The sequence below is a fragment of the Gopherus evgoodei genome, chromosome 18 (assembly GCF_007399415.2).
Source record: "Gopherus evgoodei ecotype Sinaloan lineage chromosome 18, rGopEvg1_v1.p, whole genome shotgun sequence".
Taxonomy (NCBI): Eukaryota; Metazoa; Chordata; order Testudines; family Testudinidae; genus Gopherus; species Gopherus evgoodei.
This window is the reverse complement of record NC_044339.1, coordinates 18,204,658-18,217,019: the sequence shown is the minus strand read 5'-3', so window position 1 is coordinate 18,217,019 and position 12,362 is coordinate 18,204,658. Positions and strand designations below refer to the sequence as shown.

At 41.5% G+C, this 12,362-nt stretch overlaps 1 protein-coding gene across 3 annotated transcripts in view; it reads left to right on the top strand.

The window, feature by feature from the left end:
• MMEL1 (membrane metalloendopeptidase like 1) overlaps nucleotides 1-12,362 on the top strand; it is a 56,586-nt gene that overhangs the window by 20,438 nt on the left and 23,786 nt on the right. For all 3 annotated transcript variants that reach the window (XM_030537584.1, XM_030537583.1, XM_030537582.1), the window contains exons 3-9: nucleotides 2,106-2,165; nucleotides 3,471-3,632; nucleotides 4,983-5,063; nucleotides 6,879-6,974; nucleotides 8,294-8,412; nucleotides 9,139-9,204; nucleotides 10,813-10,947. In XM_030537584.1, the coding sequence (XP_030393444.1) occupies nucleotides 2,106-2,165; nucleotides 3,471-3,632; nucleotides 4,983-5,063; nucleotides 6,879-6,974; nucleotides 8,294-8,412; nucleotides 9,139-9,204; nucleotides 10,813-10,947 (719 nt within the window). The remainder of the gene's footprint in view (nucleotides 1-2,105; nucleotides 2,166-3,470; nucleotides 3,633-4,982; nucleotides 5,064-6,878; nucleotides 6,975-8,293; nucleotides 8,413-9,138; nucleotides 9,205-10,812; nucleotides 10,948-12,362) is intronic.

Below are 12,362 nucleotides of genomic sequence, written 5' to 3'. Positions count from 1 at the left end.
TCACCCCAAGCAGACGACTGAGTCTAGGCTTGGGCCCCACTTAAACCCTCCAGGGTGGAGTTCAGATAGCGTGTAGGCATTCTGCTCTCCTTCTGCACAGGGGTGAATTTCTCCTATAGTCAATAGTGAAACCAGGATACACGGTACTCCCACGAATTCAGTGGAAGTCCTAATTCCCCTCTGCATTGTGTCACCATTTATATCAGTGCAAAACATGTGTAAAACGCCATGGTGCACCCACTGTGCTCTCCCTTTGCAGTGCTGTAAAATCATCTCAGGCAGTGAAGAAACAGGCCCAAGAAAAGTGGGGTCCCCGGGACGCTGACTAGAACAGTGCAAAATACACACATTTCTGGAGGGTGACTGTTGTGCTTTTTCCTCTTCCTCTCCTCTGCCCGTCTCCTATTTCCCCTTGATCTGCGATCTCGGTATGCCAATATTTGCACCCACATGAATGTTCATGCCTTTGATACATAAGCTGCTTGTCTGTATTAAAAAGGGTTTGTTTTTTAGCTCAAAAAGTTATGCAATTTAGGAACATTTTTCACAAAAATGGACCTATTTTCAAGTATGTACAATGTGCAAAAACCTTGAATTTTGGGTAATTTTGTATGTTGTCACAAATACTTTAATCATCTCCAGTACAGATTCCCAGGCCCCTGTCTAATTACTGGACCCTAACTTGTGCAGTTTTTCTAACGCAGATTTCTACACACAGGTTCCCAGTTGATTTAGCCCTGAATGTTCCATTCCCAATCAGACGGGGTGCTGTTGATGTTGCTTCCGCTGATAAACTTCAGAGCACTCTTTTCCTCCCCACTGTTCTACGTCTACCTGAATTACTTTAACAGTGTCTGCTCTTGTCAAACACTTGTATTCAGCTTGAATCGGTTTGCCCAATATCTCTGCGCTAGAAACATTGATGCACAGGAGAACTAAGTTTAATTCGCTTGGAAAGTGATTTTTTGTGTTGTTTTTCCCAGTGAGGGCTCAGTGATCCTTTGCGTAACAGAAAGCAGCCAGGCACAAATCAGACTGAAATTATGCCAGGGAAAAGCATAGGCATAAAGCAGACTACATCCAAACATTCCTGAACAATCCTGAGGGACTTGGGGAGCAGGCCAAACTCTGTAATCCCAAACAATCCCAAACTCGGGGGGAATTTTGGAACTAGATCCCAGATTTGTGGCCTGGGCCTATTCCCATTTATAAAATTTATGACTAATGACAAGAATGTCCTTCACTAACATAGCACTTTCCTTTATCAGAAGTTCTCAGAGCTATTTACAAACGCTAATGAAAAAAGCTTCACAGCATCCCTCTAAAATAAGTGCAGTAATGCCCATTTTACAGATAGGGAAACTGAGATACGAAGAGATCAACTGACTGTCCAAGCGCAAGGACTATGCTCTACTAAAGCCATATTCCTGCCTAACTTTGAGGGCTTACTCAGGACCTAAGTGGTGCCTAGGTCTGGTGCTACTGGGCCAGGTCTGAATTGGGGTTTCATCGGAAGAGAGCGAACAGAGAAAAAGAGCCTAGGAGAAGTCCTGCTTATAGCACACCAGAAGCACCTTGTTCTACTTGGCTTTCAAAGGCACAGTTATTCTAAGAGAGGTTTTAATCAGGACAAAATACCATCACTAGATTCCAGGTTTTACAATGGTTTTGAGCCGCAATCCTGAATAGGAAAAAGTACAACAAGGTGCTTTGTACCATGAGCAGCTTAACAGGAAGCACAGAAGGTGGCATCCAACTTTCAGAAGCTATTGTCTGTTTTATCATAAAAGATTGTATGGTAGAGACTACGGAGTGGATTAGCCTGGGAATTGATCTAGTCTCTCACCCCCTTCAAATGAGCCTGAGAGAAGCTTTCATTGTAGCTGCCCCTCACTGCACCTATTCTTCAGATAAACAAAGCTCTGACATTCTGGCATCTTTCCCTGGCACTGGGATTCACTTACTTTAAAAGAAAATTTAAAAAAAGAGCCCAGGTCATTACAGATGAACTTGGAATGAAGTCGAGCGGTACTGCGTGTCAGCGGTGCTCTGCTCTTCCTTACACAAATGAATAATGGCATTGTGTGGTTTTATTCCCCCCACAGATATGCAGTATGGCACCAACTCAGGCAGCATATGCACTACTCCTGGATGTGTTACGGCAGGTAATAATTCTTCATCCCTACCCTGTCTGCAGAGGAGTTGTGTCCGATGTAGGAACTGCCCCCGCCTCTCGCCCCAAGCCCAGTAAGAGACTGTCCTGTAAAAGGGAAGGAAAAGATGATTGAAATGATGCTCAGGAGCTGAAAGGAAGGAAAGCTCCCTTTTGGCTGCATTAATAAGACGAGCATTGCCATTTGAATCTTGGGTGGGATTTTCAAAAGCACCTAAGTGATTTTGGAACACTAATCCCATTGACTTCAATGGGACCTTTGCACCTAAGTCACTTAGGCATGATGAGACTTGAGCTGTTAAGTAAGGGGCTTTTGACAATCCCACCCTTTGTCTGAAACAGAGAAATCCTGCTGCATCTTACCTAGCATTGACCAGCCAGGTAAGCACCTACTTGTTCATTCTCATTCAGACTCATTCAAACTATCTAAGAAAACAATGTAAAAGGGAAAAATTCTCTCCTGGGATCCTCACTCTCAATGGTGTTTTTGTATGTGGAATCAGGGCAGAGTATGCAATAGAAATTTGCCTTGATAAGAGACCAGATCTGCTGTGTGGACTGAAGAATAATTTTTCCCAAAGCTGCCTGCACATATCAGCATTCAAGGGTTCCATGACTCAGTTTTCCCATCTGTAAAATAATTATACTTCTTTAATGATGTGCTTTGAGATCTATGGCTGAAACATACTATGTAATAGCTACATGATGTTATTGTTATCGTATTAGTATCTGCAGGTGACACTAATAGGGAGAAGTCTGTCACTCCTTAGTACAGAGGAAAATTACCGTTGGGGGTCAATGACCTTAGGCAGGAGGTTGCAGGCTGAGTGACTTCAACCACCTAATAAAAAGCACAACAGCCCCTACCCCGCCCCACCAAACATTCTGCTTGTAGGTCTGATTTCCCTTCATCAGAATGCGGTACAGTCCCCATGGGGGACAACCCCTGGCAGCCAGTCAACACCCTGCTGAAGGGGTTTGCCAGGGTGGAAGTTTGCCCAGTGGAGATGGCTGGTTTAAAGTCTTGCACACCACTGGGTCCTTGCACTGAGGGTTTAAATGGACTGGACATGGTGCTTAGGGCTTTTTGCAGTCTCACTGCACCAGAATGAATCTTACCCAGATGAGTAGTATGAAGATGCAAGATCTGTTCTGCAGAGCACCTTCTTGGGAAACATACCTGTGTCCTTGCTCAGGGAGGGAACCGAGCAGTGACTCCTCCCTGAATAAGCTCAGAGCATTATGTGCAGCTTGGACATCCTATGCAACTCAGAGATCTGGTTTTTGTGATACGCAGCTGCTAGAATACTTCAGAACATGGATCCAACGACTGAGCCTTGCACGGACTTCTATCAGTACGCCTGTGGGGGCTGGCTGAACTGGCACATCATCCCAGAAACCAGTTCGAGATACAGCATTTTTGACATACTGAGAGATGAACTGGAGATCATCCTGAAAGGTAGGACTAGGACGGGGTTACAGCACGTATGCAAAATAGTGAGACTGAGCATCAGAACTTTGAACTAAAGATACATCCCTGCCCCTTCCCCCCCCGGAAGTGGTAGCCAACACAATTAAATCTGCATTAAACCAATGCATTCACTCCCCTACCCCAAAATATATTGTTGCCCACATGGTCATGAAAGAGGATCTGGAAGTAATTCCCAGGTATGGCTTCCTCAACAAAAGCTAGAGCCTCATTTATAAATCAACATAGCTCCATTCAAGTCAATGGAGCGACATTGACTCATCCCACCAGATGATCTGATCCGGATTCTTGAAAAAAGCCGTGTGGCTCAGGCCAGGTCTAGACTTTACAATTTTTGCCAGTATGATAGTGTCAATAAGGAGTGTGATTTCTTACGATACTTTTATACCAGCCAAAGCCCTCGTGTAGACGCACTTATACGGGCAAAAAAAAGTTTTGGCAGGATAGCTTATTTCATTTGGGGGACTGGTATAAGCTATGCCGGCCAAAGCACTCCTTTGCCAGAATATTAGTAGCAAGTAATAGCTGTATTACATAGCACTTAAGAGCCCTAGTCTTGAAGCAGGATCCATCATGCTCGGTGCTGTACAAAGAGATGGTCCCTGCTCCAAAAAGTTCACAGTCTCACCTGTGTCTCGGATGGTTTGTCTGAATAGCTCTACCAGCAAAACTTCTCTAGCACTAGATCTGAATGGGGGATGAGTGCAGAGGTGGTGACATGGAGATTTCTCACCATCACTGATTTTTTTAAAAATAAAGAAAAGTTGACCTGTGTCATGTATTTTCCACATGGTGGGCATGATAAAGCCAGCCTTTGCCAATGGCTACCACAGCACGATTACTGACATATCACAGTTGTGTTTTTGTCATTGGTTCTATTTATGTTAACAGCTGGCAACTGTATGTTTAAAAAAAAATCAGCATGAGCTGCAGTGACATGCTAAGTAATGAACACTCTGGTACCTGCAGTTCCCGATCTCTTGTCTAGGCCTTTCCCCTCCCACCCCTCAACACACAAGAGTGGCCCTGATCCCACTGAAATTGATTGAAGTTGTGACATTGGAGTTGTGACATTGACTTCAGCGAGAGTAGGAGAAGCTGTGTGTGTGTCTGTGTGTGTGTCTGTGTGTGTGTGCGCGTGTGTCCTTCACAACCTCTCCCTTCCCGTAGAATAGTTCCAGTACAGAGCACTCTCATTTCATGGTCAATGGAGCCAGTGGATGCTGATTGTTGCTGGCATTCCGGCACTACCACTGATTCTGATGATGAGAAAGAGGCTACCTGGGGCACCGTCTCACTGCAGTGGTTCCATCTCTCCAGGTGTGCTGGAGTCTCCGGAGCAGGGTGATCGAGAAGCCTTTCGGAAAGCTAAAATGCTTTACACTTCCTGCATGAATGAGAGTAAGTCTCTTCTTCTGCTGCTGCTGCTATCCTTGTGAAAGTAACAAACCTACCCCTCTGGCAAAACCTTCCCACCAACCTGTCTCTCTTTCTCCCTCTCAGGATCTTCCCTGAAAAACCTGCCTTTCTGCAGGTGGATGACTTGAGCACACACACAAAGCTTTAGGGTGTGCATTCTGGGATATGACACGTTAGGTAATAGGTTACCCACCTCTGTATGAAGAGCCTGCCTTTCTGAACACAAACATCCAGTCATTAGTCTTATTCCATGTTCTCCTGGGACCCAATACAAGTCCCACACTCAAGTCAATGGAAGTCTTCCTGATGGCTTCAGCAAGCGTTTGGTCAGGTCCCTGGTATATTCAGGAATGGCACCTCCAAGGATCATGTTCCCCAAGAGTCACCTACAAAAACAACTGTTGGGCAAACTCTATAGAACTCCCACTCTCCAAAAATGATGGAATTTAAATGCCAGGAAGCAGCATTATATGATGAGGATTTTTGTTCTCATAATCAGAGTAACGAGTAACTTCTAGAAGTTCTGAAAGCAAAGGAGAATGTTTCTGAAACATCTGAAGAAAATCCAGCAAAACCTTTTTTTGAGTTACATGTGGACAGTGCAAGATTTAGGATGCTTCTAAATGTTATTTCCTTGCTTTAAATTATTTGAGTTTTGTAAATGACACAATGGGTGACTAAACTCTTGTCACTTAGCAACTCCATGTGGTTTTTTAAATGAAACTTGCTTTGCTTTTAAAGTCATTTACAAGCATAACAAAATGTGATTTAAGCACAGGGTGATGATTTCTAAAGCACCTCAGGCAAATGTTCATAAAGGAAGTAGGCATTTAGGAGCCTAAGAATCTTTGAAGGTCAATGAAATATAAGCTCCTACATTTTACTGGAGAAGTCTAGTTTATCTTCCTTGGCAGATAACTGCTTGTTGGAGAGAATTTGAAGATTATGTGTATGGATTTACAGGACCTACACAATATGTTAGAAACAACTTTGTGTGGGTGCATACTACACCACTTGAAAAAATTATGCAGTAACAGCCAAAAGCACTAGTTTCTGATGGTGATACTATGTTATTATTAGTTAATATTTATATTGTGGGATTGCTGACTGGCATCAGTCAGGGACCAGGCTTAATACTGTAATGTTATAAGGGACACACAGTGGAAAATCCACCCACAGTTAATTACTTGGTCATAATTCTGTGTAATTCTGAAGAACTCTTATTTTTGGATAAGAGCTTCTGATTTGTACAGAGAAACACTAGCCTCAGTCTCCATCTTTATGTGTTCACTGCTCATGCATTATAATGTTCTACAAAGGTGAGGACTGAAGCAGTGCAAAAGCTTATAAAACAAATCAGGGGCCAAGAGACCAGGCTGAGGTTTCAGACACCTACCCTCTCTTCTCATAGGTGTCACAGTTACACAAATAGCTTTGCATGGAATTCATCAGTTTCACAAGTCAAAACCCACCAAACAAAATATCAGGGAATTGGGGTTTGTTTGAACCCCAGAAGGAGTCACAAAACATCCCCAAAATCACTAACTCTTTCACCCTGTGAACGGAACCTTTCATGTTCAAAGAGTTCTTGTTAGGATAGGATTACTTCCCAGTGGAGTTGAAAGATGACACCACGAGGTGTAACACCATCCAGGTTCACAGGGGACTTTTAGAATCTGCCTCCCCTATTGCAAGAGTTTCAGCTGCTTAATTTAGTCTAAATTTTCATCCATTTTTCTTCATTTTTAGTGAATTAGAAACAGGACTTTACATTTATTTCCTCTTCTTCCTCCTCAGGTTTCATAGAGCAGCGAGATTCATTGCCCCTGTTAGAGGTTTTAGCTATGGTGGGAGATTGGCCAGTGGCTTCGGCAGATTGGAATATCACCAAAGGTAACAGTGTGTGCTCAGACAGCTCTACATTGTCAGATTATAGCCATTTATCTTTCTAAAGATACTGATGTCATTGCATCACAACTCCACTGAGGCTTTCCTTAATGAAATTCTGAGAGACATTCACACACCATTTAGAATGGATCAATCTGCATAAACAAGAAGGCCTGGATTTAATGCCTGCAATCAAAGATTTCAGAACCCTGTTTTATAGACATAGATATTTTTTTTTTACAATAAATAATCCAGGTAAAGGGCAGATAATATAACTTTAATTGATAAAATGTGCATAATTATAAAACCTCAAGACACAGGCACAAAATTTGAAAGTAAAAACGACAGTTTTTTCAACTTTTAGAAGCAAGTTTCCAAGATGCACACATCCATGCAAAAATTGTGTTCCTATATTTCCATATGCAACTATCATAAGTGGGTCTCGAAGCACCACAGGCTAACTAGGCAACAATATGGTGATTTGTAGCATGGGTGTGTAATTGCATATACATTTTGGCATGCACATATTTATATTTTTGACATTTAGTTACCAAAGTGGTAGTTGCTTTACAAATGCTATAGATAAATAAAAATGAACCTCCTTTTTATTAAACAAAGATGAGCTATCATCAGAAACATGAAAAAAGAACACGTCTGTTTAGATACCACGGTGATGGGCATGTTAAAAATGCCTGGGCAGGTAGATAACTAGCACCTTGCGTAATGTGTGAATTATACGCCCCAGTGTGGGAGTTTAAAAAGCACTCAGCATTAGCCAAACTCTGCTCCCATTGGAGTCAATGGATTACACATCAATGATTGGCTTCCCTAGAAGCAGAATTAGATCAACGTTGGTAGCTTTTGAAAATCCCTCTTCTAATCTCCAAACTATTCCACAAAGCCCACCCGCATTGACCCCCCAGTTTAGAGCGACCGTCTCACTTCTATCCAACAAAACCCAGGCCAGACACAAATAGGGACAGCAGTGCCTTGTGCATCTGAACTGTTTTGTCTGCATATCTAAACATTGTGCTTGGAGCAAGAATTGGGTTTTCCTGTGGCCGATTGCTTTGTACAAGGTAGAACTGTCCAGCACTTGCACTAATAAAATTATGAATAATCAGTTACTGATACAGAAGTCCCTCTGGGATCTCCTTGTTCATCCACTCCCAGCCAGTGCAGGATTGGTCCCTACAAAATATTCTCAAGTGCTCTGTCCAGTCTGATTTTAAATTACTTAAGCAATAGGCTTACAATATATGAAACTTAATTACTCTTGATGCACATCAATAAATACTGCATAATTTTTCCTTTTATTCCCCCAGAGCCAAATTGGAGCATGGAAGAAAAACTCTCCACATTAAACTCCAGATTTAACAAACGAGTCTTCATTGATATGTTTGTATGGAACGATGACCAGGATTCCAGCAGACACATCATTTATGTAAGAAAAATAATCGAGAACTACAGCTCCACAAGTCCCAATATTCCAGATTCACAATGGATCACTACTTGCATCGCATTTAGACATGCTTTTCATAAGCACTGATTTGTATTAGTGGGCATTCAGAACATGGGGAAAATGCGCATATTTAAAAAAACCCTACAAATCTATTCATGGTACCCCAAACAATACAAATAGATCCTATACTGATTTACACCCACTGGGCCATTGTAGAGTATTGTGACTTACCGACAGGGTTCAACAGATAGCATAAAACTCTACTGCAGATATCCAATAAACATAGCTAGTCGATATATAGCTATGAATATAGTTAGTCTCATATCTTTTATTGTCACATATGAAATCTAGCACTGGAGTGGGCAGCATCTTCTCTGGCAGGTTATTTTATTTTGGTCTTTCAGAGGTCTCAGTGGTCACTGAAAAAACTTGCCTTATAACCCAGGATAAGTATCCATCCGATACTACCCCAGAGAGTAAGGGTCAGATTTTAGTCCCGTGCTTGGGAGGATTGGAGGTAGTAATTCTGGCTTCCATCTCACTTCCGGCTCCAAGGAATAATAGGCAGAGCTGCTACTTGAGTGGGTTTATCATGTAATAGAGTGCTATGGTCCTTCCAGCTTTTTGCGTTGGTCTTGAATGACCCCTTCTTGCCAACCAGTCTCACGGCTCATCACTCACTAGAGATATGTACTTGATTTCCTTCAGATCGACCAGCCTAGTTTGGGAATGCCATCCAGAGACTACTACTTTAATGGTGGCAATTACCAAAGAGTAAGTATTCCTGAACTTTGCTACTAAAAATTGCCTTTCACTAATCATGTGCACGTGAACACTGCTTTTACAAACCACAAGCAGCTGAATCTTCATGTTCTCCAACAACCGCAGTTAGACTGTGGAACTCATTGCCATAGCATGTTACTGAGGCCAAAAATTTAGCAAGACATGAAGATGGATTGGACATTTAAATGAACAAGACTATCCAGAGTTGTGATAGTTAATGTTAACACAGAGTACTGTGAAGGAGATAAAACCTCGTGTTTCAGAGTTTAAACCAATCTCTAATTTTTAGCGATAAGGATGAGACCTTAATGTAGGCAGATTATCCCACATCTGCCTACTTCAGGGTTTCTTGCACTTGCCTCTAAAAACATCTGGTACCAGCCACTGTTAGAGACAGGACACTGGACTAGAGGGACAGCAGGTCTGATCCAATGCGGTAATTTTTTTATTCCCCTATTCCTACAATTTCATACAAATCCCCAAATTCATGCTGATGAACCCCAACTAGAAGGTTTCAGATATCCCCCACAACAGACAATTCCATTCATGAAATCAGGATTGACCTGGACAAACAGAAGGAAGATGAATGGACCAGATCCTTGGTTGATGAGAATCTGGCCCTATATGTGTTGGATGACCCTTATTTTTTTGCAGTGAGTTCCAAACCCTACATGAACGTTTGGAGACACTATTTTGAAACTGTTTCACTTTCCTCCGCTGCACAGACCAAATTTGTTCTCTTTCTCCTTCTTGCTTTTCTTTGTAGATGCCTGGCTGAGCCGCTGCAAACGTAGATGGATAGAGATAATTTGTCAATTTCAAGCCTGAAAATACTTTTGAAGCTCTTTTTATTTTCGTAATTATTTCATGCTAACTGAGTAGATTTGAAGCCAAGCATTAAATTGAATTTCCTAATGTGAATGAAGGGGGAACCATGTAGACAAGGATCAAACATTTCAGCCTCAGTTGCATATTATAGTAGTAGTGGCCTGATCCAAAGCCTGTTTCTGTCTCTGCGTATCTTTCTGTTCACTTCAATGGGGTTTGGATCACTCCTGTACTGAGATATAACTCCGAGGCTTTCCTCATCCAAACTACAGAGCTGTGAGATCCTGATGGCAACAGATCTGCCGGCATCCTCACCTCAGCCACCTTAGCAAATTGTGATTCTGTCCCATATTGTTCTGTCCAGGGGATTCAGCATGTGAGCTCTCTCAGTGCACTCGAGGTACTATTTATAGAATATGGCCAAAGTCTTCTGACATTCACAGACTCCATCGAGCATGTGTTGAAGGCAGTTACCTACAGAATTTCTTAGAGATACAGTGAAACCTGCAAAACAAATCAAGTACTTCACAGGGCTGGATTTGATCTAAAAGGGAAACAAAATTTTTATTTAGCCCTATGGTTCATTCTCGGCGCATTTGCTGATTTCCCTAGAACTCCCTCAACAAGCTACACCACAGAAAATCTCTCATACTGATGCTATTATAAACCTGAATTTCTGGACAAGATTGCCTTGATAAGTGGAGAAAATGTAAATCGTTAACCTTATAAAAATGACACAGACACACAAGGTTTCCTTTCATGTGTGTTTAGGTGCGGGAAGCCTACCTGCAATTTATGATCACTATTGCCAAAATGATCAGAGAAGACAAGAATATGGCAAAAGATGACACTTTTGTCCAACAGGAAATGGCAAAGGTTATGAAGCTTGAAACTGAGATTGCAAATGTGAGTACGGGAGATTATGGGAGACTGATAGGTGAACTGAGAAAGTGATAGGTTGTCATGATATATGGAATCACAGCTTCTCTTGAACTGGAGTGGTGAGATTTTTGTGCTGCAACTCCATGAGGCATAACATAAAACTTACAGCCCACAGGGAGGCAAGTCAAAGGTGGTTTTATAGCTCTTTTGTCAACCCAGGATTATGCGCTAAATTGAAGCAGCGTCCGTGAATTGTTCAATAGCATGATCCAGAATGGTCATAGTGGTGTAGACGATGGCCATGTTTCCTTCTACCCCCAGCTGTGCCCCCTATGCAACATAAACTGTCTTTTATAAAATCTGCACAAGGGGGAATTCTCCCCTGGACAGATCTAGGGCACTTTCGGGGCTTTTAAAGTGCTGCAGCATCTTGAAAGGCTTTTTTTTTTTTTTAAATACCTACCACTACTGACAAACTTCCACATAGTTTAAGTTCCAACTCTGTCTCTGTTGTTTAACAGGGACCACAGCCTGTCTGGATCTCTGTATTGAACCTAGAGACTTCTAGTGGCTGAATAATTTACTGCAAGAACACATTTTTACCTAGGTTGAATGACTTCTTTTCAATATCATGGGATGTAGAATAACATGTCAAACCATTACTAAACATTTTAGCAGTTCAAAGCCATATTGCCAAAATAATCAAAGAAATTATATATATATATACCCAGATGCTACAATTCAATTAAGCTTTATAATTATTAGTATTTATACAGGACAAAAAACTCTCCAAAAGTACACAGGCAATGAAAGAGTTCAAAAATGTGAAAAATCTGGATTTGTTGAGTATTAAAAAAATGGTTGACGATTATAAAAAAATACATCTTTATTTTTCATGTTCTTTTTTATGTAGGATCCTCTGTTTTGCCAGGTTGAATAGGACACCAGAAATAGGGAATATAGCAGGGATTCTCTATACAGTTAATATCCAGGTTATACACATGTTGTCTAAGGTACTTGCAACTTTTTGTGTAGCCGAAGTTTATTTCTTACATTTATCTAAGATCAGGTAGTTATTATAATCTACTATGTCAGCAAACAAATGACTGGACGAGTAGAGACTAATAAATTCATTTTAGGTGTAAGGCCAGATAGAGGTGGATATAAAGTTCAGCAATGACGTAAACTGGTTGGATTTCCCAGAAATCCCAACCACAGTTAGATCAAACATAGTAACCTGCCCAAAAAACAGCACTGCATGGAGTGTAAATTTTCCCATATTGATAAATATCCTGACTTTACCTGCATGTTTGCTTTTTTTAAACCTGAGAGCAAAAGAGAACCCACAGACTTCAGTTTTACAATGCCGGGATTTTTGCATTGCAAGTTTCATCTCACTGCTGCAGTTTTCCATTCAGGTTCTGAAGAGAATGGGGGGA